Raw genomic sequence first — 20,449 nt, forward strand, 5'->3', positions numbered from 1 at the left:
TATTATTTACAATAGCCAAAATATGGAAACAACCTAAGTGTCCACCGACGAATGAATGGATAAAGAAAATGTAGTAAATATACACAAAAGTCAAACAGAGAAAGACAAATACCATATGATCTCACTTATATGTGGAATCTTAAAAAAAAAAAAAACCTAGCTCATAGATAGAGAACAGATTGGTGGTTGCCGGGGGGGGGGGGGGGGGCAGGGAGCCGAAATGGGTGAAGGGAGTCAAAGGTACAAACTTCCAATTATAAAATAAATAAGTCATGGGGATGTAATGTACAGCATGGAGATTATAGTTAATATTATACTGCATATTTGAAAGTTGCTAAGAGGGTAAATCTTAAAAGTTCTCATGACTAAAAAAAATTTTGTAATAATATAGTGACAGATGTTAACTAGACTTATTGTGGTGACCATTTCTCAAAATATACAAATATCAAATCATTATCTTGTACATGTGAAACTAATATAATGTGTCAATTATAGCTCAATAAAAAAATAATTAAGAAAGTTTTAAAAATGATGTTTTTAAAAAATCCAAATATGGTTTAAAAACATTTCTTAAAATGTTTTTGAAAAAAAAACAAAAACTCAATATTAATCTTTGATTTGAGTTCCTTTTCTCAAAAAAATCCAAAGACATTTTAGTAGAATACCAATTATAACTTCTGGTTACATAGTATATGAGACTATGAAGACATTAATTTTGACTTATGAATGTTCTCTTAATGTTTTATATGATTCATTCTTCGTCAAAGTAATTCTGGTCCTTTCAAAACATATTTTCAATGTCATTCAGTTGAGCAACTTGATTGATACCACCCACCTGAGGCAATGACAGCCCTGCAGTTCTTCAGGATTAAATGCAGTCTGATCAAAAAAGCCAGGTAAGTAGTAGAGATCACACGGCTGAATGGCTGAGACTTACACTATGAAAGAAGACATGCTTCTAGGAGAACCTCAGAAAAGAGCCTCTATAAATACAGCCTATTCTTGAGATCTCAAGACAACATGCTGTATTAAGGTTATATCAAACAAGATTGTACATTTTGAAAGAAAATGATTAAATTATCTTCCTGGCTACTGAAATAAACTATGATTCACCACATGATTTCAGTCAATATAATTTAAATGAGATTCATCCTAGTTAAAACTGGGGGTCACTCTATTGAGGCAGCCGTTAATCAGTACCAATTAATTCTGATTAGGTAGACAGCATTCTAGGTGGCGTATAATAGAAAATAAACATTTTCCCTGTCCTTGGGGAAGGGAGCTTCTGTGACAACATGGAAAAAAATCTATCATCAGTCCTGCCAAGTCTCTCCCTGTGACCTCCATCAGCTCAACCAGTCATTCAAAAGCCAAAGCAGCACAAAGATCTGCCAGGGTCAATTCAAGATTTTACTCCAAGTCACAATGATTATCTGCAACTTCTTTAGTGAGAAAAGAACCGAAATTTACAATAAAAATAACATTTGCAAAGTATTTTACGGTCTCAAAGTTTTTTCATATGCATTCTCATTTAATCATCAATCTACGAGGGAGATATTTTTATTTTATAAGATGTGGAAACTGAGATTTAACAAAGTGTAGTGACGTCTCAAAGGTGACACAAAGAAAAAGTAGCAAACCAGGACTAGAACTCAGGCTTTCTAATTTGAAATCCTGTACTTTCCACTATACTAATTTTATTGGGAAGGGCCTGGAACAAGTGATATGCCAGGACTCCGAGACAACTGAAAAAACAGCAGGGAGGGGGCCAGCCCCGTGGCCAAGTGGTTAAGTTCGCGTGCTCTGCTGCGGCGGCCCGGGATTTTGCTGGTTCGGATCCTGGGCGTGGAGATGGCACCACTCATCAGGCCACGCTGAGGCGGCGTCCCACATGCCACAACTAGAAGGACCCACAACTAAAATATGCAACTATGTACTGAGGGGATTTGGGGAGAAAAAGCAGAAAAAAAAGAAGATTGGCAACAGTTGTTAGCTCAGGTGCCAATCTTTAAAAAAAAACAACAGCAGGGAGAGAAGAAATGAGCCAACACCATTCAGAGTGCTACACTGTAATTCTGATTGCGAGCTAAGAAAAACTATTTCAGCAAAGGCTGGTTCGAATGAGGATAGCCAAAATATCCAAAACAGTGCCAAAAGGGCATGGCAAACTCATGACAAACAGGTTTAGTCATAACTAAAATCACATTGTAAATCATACTTTCTATCTACAGTCAGAGAGAGAATTATTTTTCTTATACAATGTCCCAGAAGGTCCCAACTAACAAACTGGCTATGGTACAAGAGAATACAAGCAGAGAGCCATAATGCAGAAGTCTGATGGAAGAGCATGCACCATAGCTCCAAGAGAGCTATTCACAGCAGTGTATTGTAGTTCTGAGCAGCATCTTGGTCCTGGAGGGCAACTAGGAAGGGATGCAGGGCAGGCTAACTCCATGAAAATCATGACAAGCATAAATGATACAGCTCCAGAGCTCAACAGGTGCCTAGAGTATGCCCCTAGCATGTTAAATCTCAAATCCGATGGCTAGTATGACTTCATTCCAAACCAACCTCTCCTCTACTCCACAATATTATTCTTTCTTGCCCTGGACAGAACTGGCTCAGGGACTGGAGCAAATACTGGGCTCATCAGGAGATAAACCTGTGTAAAGTTTTGGACGGCAATTGGCTGAGGGGGGTGGGAGGAAGGCAAGAACTGACAATATCATGCTGACCAAAAAGGAATTTCCAGTTTGATTTTGGTGAGGAAACACATCCAGTCACATTCAGGGCACTAAACTTTAGAGACTAAAGGATAGAATTGTACTGACACCATACAAACTACATCAGTAGAAGAAATATCTCAAAAGAGCCACAACTCAGTCCTCTCAACGAAATGCACATTGTGTAAATGTCACAATGAATCTAGGTATTTTACATCTTTCACACTCCTGAAAATACAAGGCTCATAACCAAACTCAACTTGCCAATTCATCCAATCCTATTCCTAAGCATCTACTTAATGAAGTATCTGTATACATTGCTCTTTTATTCTCACCATATCCTGGGACCCTTTGTAGCTGAGCCCTGCTGTTCTTGACTGAGAAGCTTTTATTCAGCCAAAATCTGGTTTGTTTTAGTTACCATGGTTACCAAAGGCTATTTCTATCTGTCCAAACAACTTTAATTTAATTAATTAGCTTCTGTTTACTGAGTGTTAACAATGTACTAGGCACTGGAAAAAAGACTTATCCAAGACGCTTGCCCAGGAAATTAATGTCTAAATCAGACCAGAAACAATACATGGAAAGGTTGGGAATGCAGTAGGTAGACTATAACAACACAGTTGGAAGGCTGAAGTGGATTAACTAGGCTGAGTAAATTTTAGCAACTCTTACCAAAGAGGTCTTTGAATGAAGAAAGACTAAGTTGATTCAATTGTCTTTGTAGTTTCTTATCTATATATGATTGTAACCTACACACAATACATATAAAAAAAAACTTGCTTGCAAAAGAGGTTAAAGGTCTAATAAAATCAAAGGAAAGATGGCTAATTTTCCACACAAGATATCTTTAGCCTTTCTGATCCTAACAGAATGCACTAGTTAGTCAGAGGATTGCTAAGCAAACTGTCATAAACAATTAGGCACCCTATGAATTGTTTCTGATGGTGATGGAATAACACAAGAAAGCTTTATCTAAGCCCATGTGCATTTCCAAATCATCATCAGAAATATATAGGGTCATCCCTGGTGATAGCGTTGCCATCCTTGTGGGCAATGTGAATGGAATAGACAAGAGTTTTTTTATTCCTTTCTTCAATAAACATTTAATGATAATCAAGTATTTTGCTAAGCACCAAGGATATAATGTAAACAAGACATAGTCCCCTCCCTTAAGGAGCTTACAGTCATTTCCACACAAGATATATGTAGATACACATGTATCAATCAATCAAATTTTTAGAGCTGTAAGTCACCTTAAAATCCTAGTAACACACTCCAATTTTTCAACTGATTAAAATAAAGCATAGAGAAGTTAATTAACTTGCCCAAAATCAAAGCGGTTAATAGCACAGCATGAACAGAATCCAAGACAACTACACTCTTTCTGCTTTTCTTGGTGTCTACATTTCTCCTTGTAAAACTTAATTCAACAAATATTTATTCAATGCCTGGTATTAGGCAGATACTGGGCATCTTGCTAGGAATACAAATATGAGTGAGGCAGTCTATGCCATCAAGTGGATCATACACACTATTAAGGGAAATTAAAATGAAAACATTTATAATATAATGTAATAAGTGCTGTGAGCACAAGATGCTACAGGAATATAAAAAAAGAATTGGGTAACTCTGCCCATTTGAGAGTTGGGATACAGGGATGGCAGGAGAGGCTTCAGTGAGGTGCCATTTGAGGTGGGATGAGTTAGGGATTGCAGGCAACATACCAAACTGAGGGAAAAGCATAGGGGTGTGGAAAAGCACAGTGGGTTCAAATAACCATAAATACTTATGTATGGCTGGAGAAAAAGGTAAAGGAAGATTACAGGAAACACCATTAGAAAGGTATGTAGGGCCCAGAGCTTGAAACACACTGCATGGCATACTAAAAAGGTTGAATTCTGTTAGTTATTCCACCTCTTTATTTCATAAACTGTATAATATGTGCATACCAGATGACCTCAACAAGTATCTCAGCGAGATCTCTGCATAGGCCATATAGAAGCTATGCTCAGGACTCTGAACTATGTGGCCCCCTCTTAGGACATTTCCTAATAACTCTGCCATTCCTAATTTGAGGATCCCATTGTGGCATTTAAAGGATTGGGAAAACAATAGTTCAGGGAGGCTTCTAAATGAATAAAGTCCTTTGAGATTCAATGAAAGTCAATTATCTTCAGTGAGTTTTCCTACTAAAGTTTTTAGTCTAGATCTACAGTCTAACATGGAAGACACAAGTGGCTATTGAGCACTTGAAATTTGGTTACTCCAAACAGAGATGTGCTATAATTGTAAAATACACACCAGATTTCAAAGATTTAGTATGAAAAAAAAGAATGTAAAATATCTCAGTAATTTTGTATAATGATTACATGTTAAAATGATGATATTTTGGATATATGGGGCTACAAATATAGTATTAAAACTATTATTATTATTAAAAATAATTGTACTTGTTTCTCTTTACTTTTTAAATGTGGCTATTAGAAATTTTTAAATTACATTTGTAGCTCACATTATATTTTACTGGACAGGGCTGGTCTAGAGTATATATTGTGACTGAATTCTGAAGATTTGATAAAACAAATTAGTTAATATTTACCTCCCTAACAGTCATCATAGATTTAACAGAAAAAGAAAGTATTAACTTGGATATTTCAATAGACCATAAGGGTATTTATATAACAGCAAATACAAAGATGTTAGAAATCTAGAGAAAGGAGAATTGTCTCCAAATTAGACATAGGAAAGGAAGTTCCAAAGCTTGAAAACAGTTGCCATCCTTTAAGAAGAAATAACTCTAATGTTGAGAAGGACAACTGGGCTAAATTATCTTGATACAAACGTTCTTTCAACACCACTTAACTTTTTGATATTCCCATGTTAAGTCGCCTTCTATTTTGGATGGTCTTGGTGCTTGACAAGATGAGGAACTTTTTCTGAATCAGGCAGGGCAGTTTTAGAAAACCCCCCAGCCCAGTTGCTATTGTTTCTTAAATTAAGAATTTGGGCCTTTCAAAACCTGTCCTCCAGAAAGGAAATACTCTAGACGATCTGTTGAAACCTGGTTACAAAAGCACTTTACATCCCAGCAAATCCATTCCCAGGTACTCCCCCCAAGAAAAATGAAAACTTAAGTCATTAAAAAAAACTTATACATGAATAATCACAGCAACTTTATTCATGATAGCCAAAAATATCCATTAGCTGATGAATGGATAAACTATGATATATTCATTCAGTGGAATGCTACTATGCAATAAAAAGGAATTAATTACTCATATATGCAACAATATGGATGAATCTCAAAACAATTACGCTTAGTAAAAGTCATCATAGAAAAAAAGAGTGCATACTGTATGCTTTCATTTACAGACTAATTGGCAGTCATAGAAATCAGAACAGTGGTTGCCTGGGCGGGGCAGCATGTAGACTGACTGTAAAGGGGCATGAAGGAATTTTCTGAGATGAGAATCTTCTATTTCTTCATTGGAATGGTGGTTACATGGGTTACATTTGCCAAAAGAAAGCATCAACCTGTACACTTAAAATGTGTGAATGTTACTGTACATAAATTATAACTCAATAAAGTTGATTTCTAAGAAAGAAAGGAAAAGAAAAAGGAAGGAGAGAGGGAGGAAAGAGGAGGGGAGAGAAAGAAGTAAAAGTACTAGAGAGCTGAAATCCCTGGAGGTTGTAAGTCAAAAGCAGGACAGCACAGTGTGGCATCAAACTGTTCAACATCAAGAAGGCAGCCTCAAAGGTAAAGAGGAGGTTCGTCCCCTTTGACCACCTTTCACCCATTTCCTGCGCCCCCCTCAAAAAAAACTATGTGAGGTGATGGATGTGTTAACTAACCTTATTGTGGTAATCATTTTGCAATATTTACATATATAAAATCACTATGTTGTACATTTTAAATTCACACAATGTTATATGTCAATTATTTCCCAATAAAGCTGGGAAAAAAAGGCGAACGAGAGAGTTGGTAACAAGTGCATATACAGAGAGACCCAGGAGCCCTTCGAGGAGATGAACCAGAAATTCTAACTCTAGGGATAAAGCCAAGTACAGAACAAGAATGTTGCCAGACTGGAGACAAGAGCAAATAAGGCAGATTGAACAAGCCTACCCAAAGCATGCTGCTTAATGGATTGATGTCAATCTCAAGTGAGGTATTTAATGTCACAACATTCTGTCCTTGGCCCTGTCCTACTGAACAATTTTATCAATGATTTGGATGAAGAAGCTGAGAGAGAACAAATAAGATGGATGATATAATCAGGAACAAAAATTAAAACTTCAGTTGTAGCAAAGGGATTAACATAAGAAAAAAATTATAGTCCTGCATTTAAATCTTCAAAACTAACTGCACCAATGTATAACAGGCAAGATGTAGCTTAACAGCAGCATGTATTAAAAAAAAGACTGAGGGTCTTTTGGGGGTAAAAAGCTCAATATGAGTCACTAGTGTAGTGTGACTGCCGTCACCCACGAAAACAATAAAACAAATTCAATCCTTAGCTACATCAGTATCTAAAGAAAATGATGATCACTCCTAAATCTAAAGAGAAAGATTAGCTTGTGCTGCTCATATCAAACCTAGAGAATTGTGTTCTGTTCTGGGTACCACACTTTAAGAAATAACATGAAAAGAATAGAGCATGTTCAGAGGATAGCACATAAAAGGATGAGGGGACTAGAAACCATGTAATATGAGGAATGACTGAATGAACTGAGAACGCTTAATCTGAAGAAGAGACTTCCCAGGGGACACGGTATCTTCAAATAGTCAAAGAGCTGGCATGCAGAAAAGGAGTTACACTTATTCAGCCCCAATGGGTATAACTTAGACCAATTTCTATTCCTTCTTGGCTTTGAAATTGATTGGAATTGTCAGTACAAAAAGATGGATGAAACCTGACAAGGACAACACAAAGAAGGAAAACTACAGGCCAATATCACTGATGAACATAGATGCAAAAATTCTCAACAAAATTTTGGCAAACCGAATACAGCAATACATTAAAAAGATTATACACCATGATCAAGTGGGATTTATACCAGGGACACAGGGATGGTTCAACATCCGCAAGTCAATCAATGTGAGAGACTACATTAACAAAATGAGAAACAAGAACCACATGATCATCTCAATAGATGCAGAGAAAGCATTTGAAAAGATCCAACATCCATTTATGATAAAAACTCTCAATAAAATGGGGATAGAAGGAAAGTACCTCAACATAATAAAGGCCATATATGACAAACCCACAGCCAACACCATACTCAATGGGCAAAAACTGAAAGCCATCCCTCTGAGAACAAGAACAAGACAAGGGTGCCCACTCTCACCACTCTTATTCAACATAGTACTGGAGGTGTTGGCCAGAGCAATTTGGCAGGAAAAAGAAATAAAAGGAATCCAAATAGGCAACGAAGAAGTGAAAGTCTCGCTGTTTGCAGACACATGATCTTATATACAGAAACCCCCAAAGAATCCATAGGAAAACTATTAGAAATAATCAACAGCTACAGCAAAGTTGTTGGGTATAAAATCAACATACATAAATCAGTAGCATTTCTATACTCTAATAACGAACCAACAGAAAAAGAACTCAAGAACTCAATCCCATTCACAATCACAACAAAAAGAATAAAACACCTTGGGGTAAATTTAACCAAGGAAGTGAAAGACCTATACAACGAAAACTACAAGACTTTCCTGTAAGAAATTGATGACGATGTAAAGAGATGGAAAGACATTCCATGCACATGGATTGGAAGAATAAACATAGTTAAAATGTCCATACTACCTAAAGCAATCTGCAGATTCAACGCTATCCCAATCAGAATTCCAATGACATTCTTTACAGAAATTGAACAAAGAATCCTAAAATTCATATGGGGCAACAAAAGACCCTGAATTGCTCAAGCAATCCTGAGAAAGAAGAACAAAGCTGGAGGCATCACAATCCCTGACTTCAAAGCATACTACAAAGCTACAGTAATCAAAACAGCATGGCACTGGTACAAAAACAGGTGCACAGATCAATGCAACAGAATTGAAAGCCCAGAAATAAAACCACACATCTATGGACAACTAATCTTTGACAAAGGAGCTGAGGGCCTACAATGGAGAAAAGAAAGTCTCTTCAACAAACGGTGCTGGGAAAACTGGACAGCCACATGTAAAAGAATGAAAATTGACCATTCTTTTTCACCATTCACAAAAATAAACTCAAAATGGATCAAAGACCTAAAGATTAGACCTGAAACAACAAGTCTTCTAGAAGAGAATATAGGCAGTACACTCCTTGACATCAGTATCAAGAGAATCTTTTCAGACACCATAACTCCTCAGATGAGGGAAACAACAGAAAGAATAAACAAATGGGACTTCATCAGACTAAAGAGCTTCTTCAAGGCAAGGGAAAACAGGATTGAAACAAAAAAACAACCCACTAGTTGGGAAAAAATATTTACAAGTTATTTATCCGACAAAGGGTTAATCTCCATAATATACAAAGAACTCACACAGCTCAACAACAAAAAATCAAACAACCTGATCAAAAACTGGGCAGGGGACATGAACAGACATTTCTCCAAAGAAGATAGACAGATGGCCAACAGACACATGAAAAGATGCTCATCATCACTAATCATCAGGGAAATGCAAATCAAAACTACACTAAGATATCACCTTACACCTGTTAGAATGGCAAAAATTTCCAAAACAAAAAGTGACAAATGTTGGAGAGGTTGGGGAGAAAAAGGAACCCTCATACACTGCTGGTGGGAATGCAAACTGGTACAGCCACTATGGAGAACAGTATGGAGATTTCTCAAAAAGTTAAAAATAGAAATACCTTATGACCCAGCCATCCCACTACTGGGTATCTATCCAAAGAACTTGAAATCAGCAATTCCAAAAGTCCCATGCACCCCTATGTTCATCGCAGCAATATTTACAATAGCCAATATGTGGAAGCAACCTAAGTGCCCATCAACGGATGATTGGATAAAGAAGATATGGTCTATATATACAATGGAATACTACTCAGCCATAAAAAGGACAAAATCATCCCATTCACAACAACATGGATGGACCTTGAGGGTATTATGTTAAGTGAAATAAGCCAGACAGAGAAAGACGAACTCTGTATGACTCCACTTAAACATAGAGACAAAGAAAACTGATTGGTGGTTACCAGGGGAAAGGGGGGGTGGGGGGAGGGTACGGAGGGGGAAGTAGTGTACCCACAACATGACTAACAAAAATGTACAACTGAAATTTCACAAGCTTGTAATCCATCATAACATTAATAAAAAAAAAAAAAAAGAAAACTGATTGGTGGTTACCAGGGGAAAGGGGGGGCGGGGGGTGGGCACAAAGGGTGAAGTGGTGCACCTACAACATGACTAACAATAATGTACAACTGAAATTTCGCAAGGTTGTAAACTGTCATAATCTTAATTCTCCCTAAGAAGAAAATGAGCTGGAATCATCGTATGGCCTTTTATTGTCCATTTTCACAAAACTTGACTAAAGAAGTTATATGTACAGAAAACTCAAATGGCCAATAAATCTATGAAAATACACTAAACTTTACTAGTTATCAGGGAAATGTAAGATGATAACATTACAGAAAATGAGACTGGCTGAGGGGTATATGGGAACTCTCTCTGCACTATCTTTGCAACTTTTCTATAAATCAAAAATTATGCCAAAATAAAACATTAATTAAAAACAACAGTACCTTTCAAACTTACAAATTTTTTTAAGTCTGATAATATCAAATATTAGCAAGGATATACGGAAAAGAGAAAGGGAGAAGGAGTATAAATTGTTAAAACTACTTTGGACAGCAATTTGGCAATATTTATAAAGTTAAAGATGCTCCTAGCTTTTGACCCAGCAGTTCCACTCCTAAATGTATACCCTGGAACAGTGCTGCCACAATGGGGTAGCCACTAGCCACATGTGACTTCTGAGCACTTGAAATGTGGCGAGTCCAAAATGAGACATGCTTTAAGTATAAAATACATACTGGACTTCAAACACTTTCTAAGAAACAAAAAAGAATGTAAAATATCTCACTAATAATTTTTATATTGATTACATGTTGAAATGGTAACATCTTGGATATACTAAGCTAAATCATTTGTATTGTTAAAATTAATTTCGTCTGTTTAACTTTTTATAATGTGGTTACTAGAAAATATAAAATTATAATATATATAATAAAACATAATAAATATATTTATTTTTATTTATATTTGTTTATATTTATATATAAATATATGAAGTATTAAATATACAAGTATATTTAATATATAATATATTCTATTACATATTATATAAAATACATAATATAAATATTATAAAATATTATGTAATATAAAATAGTATATTATATATTAAATATATATATTTACTTATATTTATAATAAAAATATAAATATAAAATATAAAAACATAGTGTGTTTGCACTGTTTCAATGGGACAGCACTGCCCTATAGCCTCAACCACTAGTGCTCAAGAAATAAATCAATTTAGTGGCTCATAACCAGCATTTTTTGATAAAAAAGCATAGAATAGAAAATATCATTGTGCACTGCATGTAATAAGCATAAAACTGTTTCAAATGTTTGATACAGTGTGTATGTAATGGAGGTGATATAAAATATATTTCCTTGCCATGGGTGGTAGTCAAAAATGTTTGGCTCCTGCCAAGCTCTCGGAAACACAATGTTCATTGTAGTGCTGGTAGTGCTGTTGTTTGTAACAGCAGATATTTGAAACAACTCATATATCCAACAAAAGGAGATTGGATAAACAAATTGTGGTACACTTCTAGTCAATGTAATAGTACTAATCAGCAGTGGAAATAAATGAATTAGAGCTAAAATATCCAAATGGGTAAATAACCAAAACATAATGCTGAGCAAAAAAAGACAAGTTACAGAAAAAAAATCATACAAAATGATACAATTTATGTAAAATTTTCAAAGATGACAAACTGTTAAGATTCAACAAACTTAGTGGTAGGTATACAGGTGTTCATTATATTACTTTCTATACTTTTCTGTGTGCTTCAAATATTTATGTAAATAAAAGGTCTCAAATACCATATGCTTAAAAGTCATAATCCCTAATCCATGTTTTTATCTGTAAGATACTACATCCTAAACTAAAACTTAAGGTAGGAAGCAGTGAGCTTTGTTGCTGTTGGTTTTTTCTTTTTTTTTTTTAAAGATTGGCCCTGAGCTAACATCTGTTGCCAGTCTTTTTTATTTGTTCTTCTTCTTCTCCCCAAAGCCCCCCAGTACATAGCTGTATATTCTAGTTGTGAGTGCCTCTGGTTGTGGCATGTGGGATGCCGCCTCCCTGTGGCCTGATGAGCGGTGCCACGGCCGCGCCCAGAATCTGAACCCTGGAAACCCTGGGCCGCTGAAGCAGAGCGCGTGAACTTAACCACTCCGCCACCGGGCCAAGCCCTGTTGCTGTTGTTTTAAAATGACAAGAATTAACAAAATATTGACCTCAATTTTTTTAAATCATGGATTTGTAGCCGCCCTGGCTACACATATTTCATTATTATATGAATAATATGAAATATATATGAATGTGAATATATCATAGGTCTAATCATGTCCCCAGAAAAAAGGAAATACCATAAACGCTCCCATATCTGGCATGGTTGAGGAATCTCTTGTTCTGGTCCAACTGCTTTTGTTTATTAAGAATTCCCATAAATACTAAACAGGGATTACCACTTTTCAAAAGAATTAAGATACAATAAAATGCACTTAAACCTGACACTACACAGGATATAATTTATTTTTCACTGACGATTATGGAAAGGCACTCCAGGATCTTGCAGTATTTTTTTTTTCTTCATAAATAATATTTATTTGGTAAATCCATACATACAGAATATCTAATTTCCTGACAGTATACTGAATAAATGAAGTTTCGTTGTCAGTATCTTTTGAACTGGAAGCTAGCAGGTAGCACAGTTTCATTTGCTACTTCAGTCATCTCAGACAAAAAACTCGGAAAGTATGTCAGAGCCAGACATTGTGCACCATGCAGACTTCTGCATTTTGCTGTTTTATTCTTCCCTTGCAAAAAGGAAGACTCTTGCAGTAATTTTTTTAAGGTACTTTTAACACAGTAGATTTCTATTTCAGATTAAACCAGTGTTATTTTGCATGCCATAAAACTCCTGAGAAAACAAGCTATGAATTGTGAATTCAATTTCCCTACACTAGCTTATAAAAGGGTTCCAGTGTCCTAAACATCTACATTGTTTTTCTGGTACATAAATAAGAAAAAGTTGGAGCTATGGATACTCCAACGAGATAAAATTCGGAAACGAGATACATTTAGAAGATTTTAGATAAGGCAGCAAACAGTTTGACATTTTCTTTACTACCATGTAAAGCTATATACCTTTAAAGTCCATGAAACGAAAATCAACATCGTCCATTTTTAAAGCCCTGGCTCAAGCCTATGAAATAAAAAAAATATATCTTTTCAGCGAAATTTTTCCAGGTATTTGTTATTCAAAAGAAAAAAGTGCCGAGGAAATTTTAAAACCCAGAAAAAGTGGTTAAGGAGGGGTGGGGCCAGGCTGTCAGACGACAGGAGTCGGGCCTGGAGTAAATTTTTATCCCAAATCTTTTCTTACCATAATCCGCCTGGCAACCCGGAAACCAAGGCTCAGGGTACCCTGTGATTGGCCTGGCTGGTACTCGTTGCCTCCTCCTAATTGGTTCAAAATCCTTCTTCCCACCGCCCATACGTGCAAAGCATCCAATCACTCACCGTCCTTTTTCCCGCTCTCACAGACCCAGCTAGCGCCTCCAGCTGCCCGCCCCCAGCAGTCACCAACCATACGGCTTCAACGGAATTTAGGTCCTTCACAACCAAACTACAATAACTACTATCTCCCGCTTTCAGTGGCCCCGCACGCTCCCCATACTGCGTTCAAGTCAAAAAATCCTGCCTCTGCCCATCTTCCTTCACCTGAGAGGCAGCTACAGCAGCTCTGTAGTTCAAAATCATTGCCGCAGGGCCACTCTAAAAAGTGTTGACCTAATGGCCGCATCTTCTTGCTAGTTAGAAACCACTCAACCAACCTGTACCTGACCCTCCTCTAGCCCCATCCTACCTACTAAATCACTCACCTCAGCCGGGACCGCCAACGCGCAACAGGGCAGTCTCCACAAACTGGGTCCAAGGTGCCCGTCGACGCTCGGGAAGCTCCTCCCCCTATAGTGACGTCAACCAAAGGCCACTCCCTATTGGCCTTTACTCTCTACGGCAGAGCTTACGCCTTGACGTGCAGTCTAGGCCTGCGGTCCTGGGGATGCAGTTCAGAGAGTAAGGAATTATGATGTAATACCGGAAGCAGACTACAGTTATTGAGGGAAGAAGAGTGCAGACGACCGTGGTTACGGGAAAGAGGAGAGCAGGCCTTCAAAAGGAAGAACAGGGATGGAGGGACCAGGGAGGGGAAAGGGGAGAGAAGCGGAAGGAAGGACAAAGGGAAGGAAGGGAGGGAAAGTAAACAACGTTGCCCACTGTTTAATCAAGAGCGGCAACGGTCAGAAATATCAGAAATTGAGGAGACTGAAAAACCCTGTAGTTCCAAGATGTGTTTCTGCTGCCCTGCCCTTGTCAAACCTCAAGGAAACTGACTCCTCTGCAGGCTCACAGCGAGGGCAGGGGTCCCACCCATCTCCAAACAAATGGTTTTAGGGATGGGGGCGGAATATATAGTAACATGTTTGATTCCAGCTGAATCTATAGGTGATGCTTGCAACCAGGGACTTGGCCTCTACTTAAACCTCCATTCAGAGACAACAGTGTTAAGGCATGATGCCTCCAAATTTGGAGAAGAACCCAAAAATCAAACCATTAACAAGCCTCCCACTTCTTCCCTCACATACCCCTCTTTTAAGCCTTATGCACTTCAGTCAAGCCAGACAGGCAGCTGGCTAACACGAAGAAGAAGAGAGATTGTGGCTTCAATTCTGGGAACGTTAACAGTTCCCTTCTGACCCTAAGACTCTCAGAGTCAGTCAATATTTATCATGGAAAAGACAGGGTTTCTAAAAAAAAATTTCTTTTCCCTCTTCAAAATTCTCTGCATCTAGATCACATCAAGTGAAGAAAAAAGGGAAAAGAAAGTACTGCGATGAACTCCTCTTGACTTTTGCATCCTGCAATTTGGTATTCATTTCACAATCCTAGATTGCTAAATTAGGGAAAGAAGTCTGGTGGAAAAGGGCAGTAGAGCATCCCATAGCTGACTGAATCCTGTTGCGCCGCATACTGTGTGACCTGGTGCTAGCTACTTACAATCTCAGGGCCTCAATTTCCTCATCTGTAAAATGGGAATAAAAGTAGTTCTATACACAATGGAATACTACTCAGCCAAAAAAAAAGACGAAATTGGCCCATTCACAACAACGTGGATGGACCTCGAGGGCATTATGTTAAGCGAAATAAGTCAGTCAGAGAAAGACGAACTCTATATGACTCCACTCATAGGTGGAAATTAGTATATTGAGAAGGAGATCTGATCGGTGGTTACCAGGGAAAAGGGGGGGTGGGGGGGAGGGTACGGAGGGGGAAGTGGTGTACCCACAACATGACTAACAAAAATGTACAACTGAAATCTCACATGGTTGTAATCTATCATAACATTAATAAAAAAAAAAAAAAAGTAGTTCTAGGCTTCTGGTTCAATAGAATATTGTGCATAAGTCATCTACAACAGTGGCTGGCGTACAGTACATACTTAACAAATGTTAGTTCCCATTATTGTTCCCCACTTTCTGGCTGGCAAACTAAAGGCTCCCAATTTCCATCATCCCACCCAGGCACCTGGCTCTACCATAACTTCTTCATTCACGGATGAACAGATGAATGAACAGGGTGATAATTAGACCTAGCTCTCAAGCCTACAGTGGTCTTTTCACACGCATCTTAGAGCTCTTAGTGATTAATAATGTCTGTAGCAGAATTGATGTTATATTGTCCAAGATTATATAAGGCATACAGAATCAAATGACTCTATTGACTAATACTGACTGTAAATATGACTCCAAAGTCAGAGCTACTGAGTAGGCACCACTGCATTGAAAGGGCCAGTGAATAAAGGAAAAAATGCAGAAAGAGTGAAAACCCTTATGTTGTATGGGTATCGCCAATATTTTTGTTTTTGGTCTAGATGGCCTCCCTAGATGTTATAAGGAAGAGAGAATTAAAAGAGATAGAAAAAAGGTAAAAGAGAGAAGAGGAAAAGGGATAATAAAAGAAGCAGGTGCATCTTGAGGAGGATATGCAAGAGTGAGTAGTAAAATGCCATTAAGTGACACTCAACATGCTGTAGATTATCTTCCCTTACCGTTTCATAAACTATAAATTTCCTGCTCCTACCTTTTAACAAATTGATGCAAAAATGGTGAAATAGATAGTACATAAGGCTGGTGAACAGCTTGGACTCTAATGAGAGCTTATTAAGACTCTCATTAATAGAGTGGATTAAAAGAGAGTAAGCAACCAAGAATGCAAATTACTTAATAAGGTAGCATTATATCTTGTTAAAAGAAGAAAAACACTTTCAGCATAAATATGCAATTATAGTCAGGAAAATTATAAAAACAAAAGTAATAATGGAGTAAGGGACAGGGGCTTGTTCTACAAGATATTAAAACTACCGTAAATAAAATTGTGTGGTAATTGTGCAGACAGATAAATGGAGCAAAATAGAGTCCAGAAACAGACCCAAATGTACAGAGAAATGATTCAAATCAGTGGGGAAAGGGATTATTCACGCAAAAGCATTGAAACAACAGAATATTCATTTAAAAAAATAAAGCTAGATCCCTGCCTCACTTCATATACCAAAATAAAGTCTGGATTAATCAAAGATTAAATTGAATCATAAAATTTCTAAAAGAAAATATGAGTGAACATTTTATAAACACAATGGCAAGATCTAAACACGATCTGAAAACCAGAATCAAAAAGGAAAAATAATGATAGGTTTTACAACATAAAAATTAAAATCTTCTGAATGGCACTATAAGTAAGGTTGAAAGACAAATCACAGACTAGAAAGAGGTTTCTTCCAACATATGTGACACATAAAGAGTTAACAAAAAGAGCTCTTAAAATTAAAAAGAAAAAGACAAATACTCTAGCAAATAAATCAGCAAAGAACATGATCAGACAATTTACACAGGAAGAAACATAGCCAATAAAGACATGAAAAGATATCCAACCTCATCAGTATCAAAGAAATGCAAATTAAAGCAAGGTAAATTTTTTTCATTTATCTGATTGGCAAAGGTTAAAAAGATCAACAAAACCTCAAGTTGGCAAGATACACAAAACAGGTACTCTTGTGCACTGTTGGTAGGAGTACAAATTATTGCAACTTTTCTGGAGGGCAGTTTGGCAATATGTATCAAAATCTTCAATGTGTGTACCCTGTTACCTGACAATTCCTCTTCTAGGAATTTTTCTAAAGGAAAAGTTGGAAAAATTTGCAAAGACAGATTAACAGAAACATTCACTGAAGCATTGTAAACCACTTAAATGTTCACCTAGTCAAATGTGGACTAGTTATGCAACTTAGGGTACATTGGTACCAGATAGTGGAATACTCAGACAGCCTTTAAAAACATTGCTGTGAAAACAACCTAAAGGTATAAAGCTAGGGAAATGCCTATATCCTACTCCTGCGTTTAAACAAGACAAAAGTTAGCAACTACTCAAAAAGATGTAATTATATAGATTTGAGTGGCTAAAAAACACTTAGGATGGTTTCCACCTAGGTATGAATAGGGAGAGGCATAAGCAGCTACAGGGGCCAACTAATCCCACTAATATGTAAATTATCAAAAAAAAAAGAAAGAAAAAACTTTACACAGAAGGTATACACTTATATAAAATTGTATGCATATTTGAAAAACATGTCTGGAAGAATATTTACCAACATAGTGCCAATGTTTATCTTTGAGTGGTAGGATTTGGGAGAAACTTCACTTTCTTCTTTCTATTTTTCAGTTTTTCGGTTTCCTACAGTGAACACATTTTTATCATTAGGAGAAAAAAAAAGCTATTTTCATTAAAAAAAAAAAAAGTCCACAGGAAGATGAGGGAGTTTTTATCTGATGGGCATGTGTTTTCGCAATAAAGTAAGAGGCAGTCAAAAGCAGAGAGTAGGAGGGAGAGATTTGAAGAATGTGAATAAGGTAAGAAACTGTTGTTTCAGACCACAGGGGAATCAGAGAGAAAAAGAGGATTTCCAGCAGTGTTGGGCCTAGTCAAGGTTGGTGATCATTAACCTGCCCAGTTGTGTGTCTGTCTCCAACAATCCTGAACTACACAGGTGAAAGTATGGAGAAGATATTTGGATTCCTGTGGTTTGGCGAGGGGGGGAGGGGGGAGGCGGGCCGGAATACTCTAGAGTATTGCCTAGGGAGGTGAAGATATTTGCAAGAGTGATAATGATAATAAATGCAGGAATTTAAGTGGGATGGGAAAGGGAACAAGCAAAGATCGGAGGAAACTGATAGAAAGAGAGAAAGCATATGTGGGAGGGGGGAGAGTGAATTGGAGGATTCATGAGGTCAAAGAATTGTTGCAGTGGGGTTACTTGAGCAAGTGAGCTGGGTAAGCTTGGGAAGTTGTGCATAGAGAACTTGATGCTTGAATTAGTGATTTCAGGTGTAGATTCTGGCAAAATCTAGGGTATAACCATGGGACTGGGTAGCTGAGGTGTAATTCATTGAACCAAATCACAGAACCACTCTCTCCTTCATATACTGTAATATTTTTATCCACACACTTCTTTCTCTTCAGATGCAGGCCCCAGAATTAATAGCCTTCAAGAGTCTGACTGGAATTTACCTTTCCTGCCTTATTTTTCCACTTCACCCCTTCAAAATCCTAGGCTCTGAGCAAACTGAATTATAAACTTTCCCATCTTCTTGCCTTTGTGCACAAGTTTCCCTCCTCTTGTAATCCTCTCCTGCCATTTGTGAAATTACACATTTTACCTATCCTTTAAGCACCAGTTTAAAAGCCTGTGTCTCCATGAACACTTCCCAGAACTCTCTGCCAGAACCCCCCTCATGTGAATTCTCATGGCACTTTGTGCATACCTCTTAGGACACATATTATTTTCTAGTTTGTATCTTTGTACTTATTCGGGCCAATTTTAGCTCTGACTCCTTGAGGAGATTAAGATTAGACCATGCCTAAAGCAATTTTCTACTTCATCTTCAAGCATAGCGTCCTGCGGAGTTTCTTCACTGTGTTGACTACCTAAGTGTTTCCAAAGTATGGGTATATGTGATTATTTTAGGTGGTGAATAGCTGAACATTTTTTAATGGTTGGATGTTTATTTTAATGTGTATTAGGAGAATACTTTGTTTTCTATTTTATGATGGTGGTGAAATGTTTTCTTTTAAAAATAAGTGTAGATAAGCTTAAAAAGTGTTTTTTTTAATAGTACGGGAATTACACAAATAGAGAAAAATTCATGAAGGTTATACTTACCTGTCTGAGGTCTGGGAAACACTGCACTGAATGAAAAAAGACTAGAGAATCAAATCACAGAACTACTCTCTCCCCCATGAATGGTTTGTTTAAACAGTAGTACCAGGATTCATTCGCTCTCTCCATTGACAATCTTCTTTAAGCATATAGTAAATACAAGAATTGCCCATCTTAAAAAAAAACCTCTCTCAACTCCCTCCAGATAATACCCTGAAATGCTGGCCTATTGTCCCTGTGTCCAATTCCTCACCCTCCATTCACACAACCCACTGCAATAATGCTTCCGCCCCCACCATCTGACCTAAAGTTGCTCTTGAAGTGATCAATTACCTACTAACTGACAAAACTAATGAATCCTTTTCTGTCCTTGTCTTATTTAACTTGGCTCTGTAGGCAGCATTTGGCATTGTCAGCTGTTCCTGAAAAGTCCTTTCCTCCCTAGACTTCCACATCACTCTCCTGTTCCTCAGTCTTTCCTTCTGCATCGCCTGCACTGAGTCCCTCCTCCTCTATTTCTATCCCCTAATCTTTTACTATTATGATGACTATAAAAGGGATGAAAAAAGTAAAGTTTGCACTTAGTAAAAAACTGAAAAAGTACAGAAGAGAAACCAGAGGCTAACAGTGTCTTGTATATTTGTCCAGAAAAAAAAATTATGTATAAATACATCTTTTGTTCTTTCACCCAAATGTTCTGCACCTTGGGGTTTTTGTTCCATTTTGTTTTGTTTCTACTTAATAGTCTATCTTTCCATATCACCTCTTGGCACATGTAATTCTATCTCATTTTTTAATGGCTGTATAAGTATTCTACTGAATTAATATAACTTATTTGACGAGTTCCTTGTGATGCACATTAGGTAGCTTGCAAGTTTTACATTATATTATATAACTTTGCAGTAAATATCCTTATATATGCAAATTTTAAAAAATTCCTATGAGTGGAATTGTCAGATCAAAAGGAATGTTTTTAAGTCTTGTATCATCAAATTACCCTCCACAAGTTACAAAAATGTATATCCCCATCATGCACAAGACTGCCTGTTTACCCTCACTTTCACGAACACCTAGTCATTGAAATTTGTTTTGCCAGTCTGTAAGGTAAGAACTGAGATCTCATGGTTGTTTGATTTGGAC

At 37.2% G+C, this 20,449-nt stretch overlaps 1 protein-coding gene across 1 annotated transcript in view; it reads right to left on the reverse strand.

Annotated features, from left to right (window-relative positions):
- The window catches only part of TEX11 (testis expressed 11), a 371,261-nt gene extending 357,188 nt beyond the window's left edge, over positions 1–14,073 (reverse strand). Inside the window, exons 1-2 of the mRNA XM_044764084.2 lie at positions 13,920–14,073; positions 13,183–13,240 (exon numbers count right to left, since the gene is read on the reverse strand). Of these exons, the coding sequence (XP_044620019.1) occupies positions 13,183–13,219 (37 nt within the window). The 5' untranslated portion in view covers positions 13,220–13,240; positions 13,920–14,073. The remainder of the gene's footprint in view (positions 1–13,182; positions 13,241–13,919) is intronic.
- Between the last annotated feature and the right edge of the window lie 6,376 nt (positions 14,074–20,449).

This window comes from Equus asinus, chromosome X (assembly GCF_041296235.1).
Source record: "Equus asinus isolate D_3611 breed Donkey chromosome X, EquAss-T2T_v2, whole genome shotgun sequence".
Taxonomy (NCBI): Eukaryota; Metazoa; Chordata; class Mammalia; order Perissodactyla; family Equidae; genus Equus; species Equus asinus.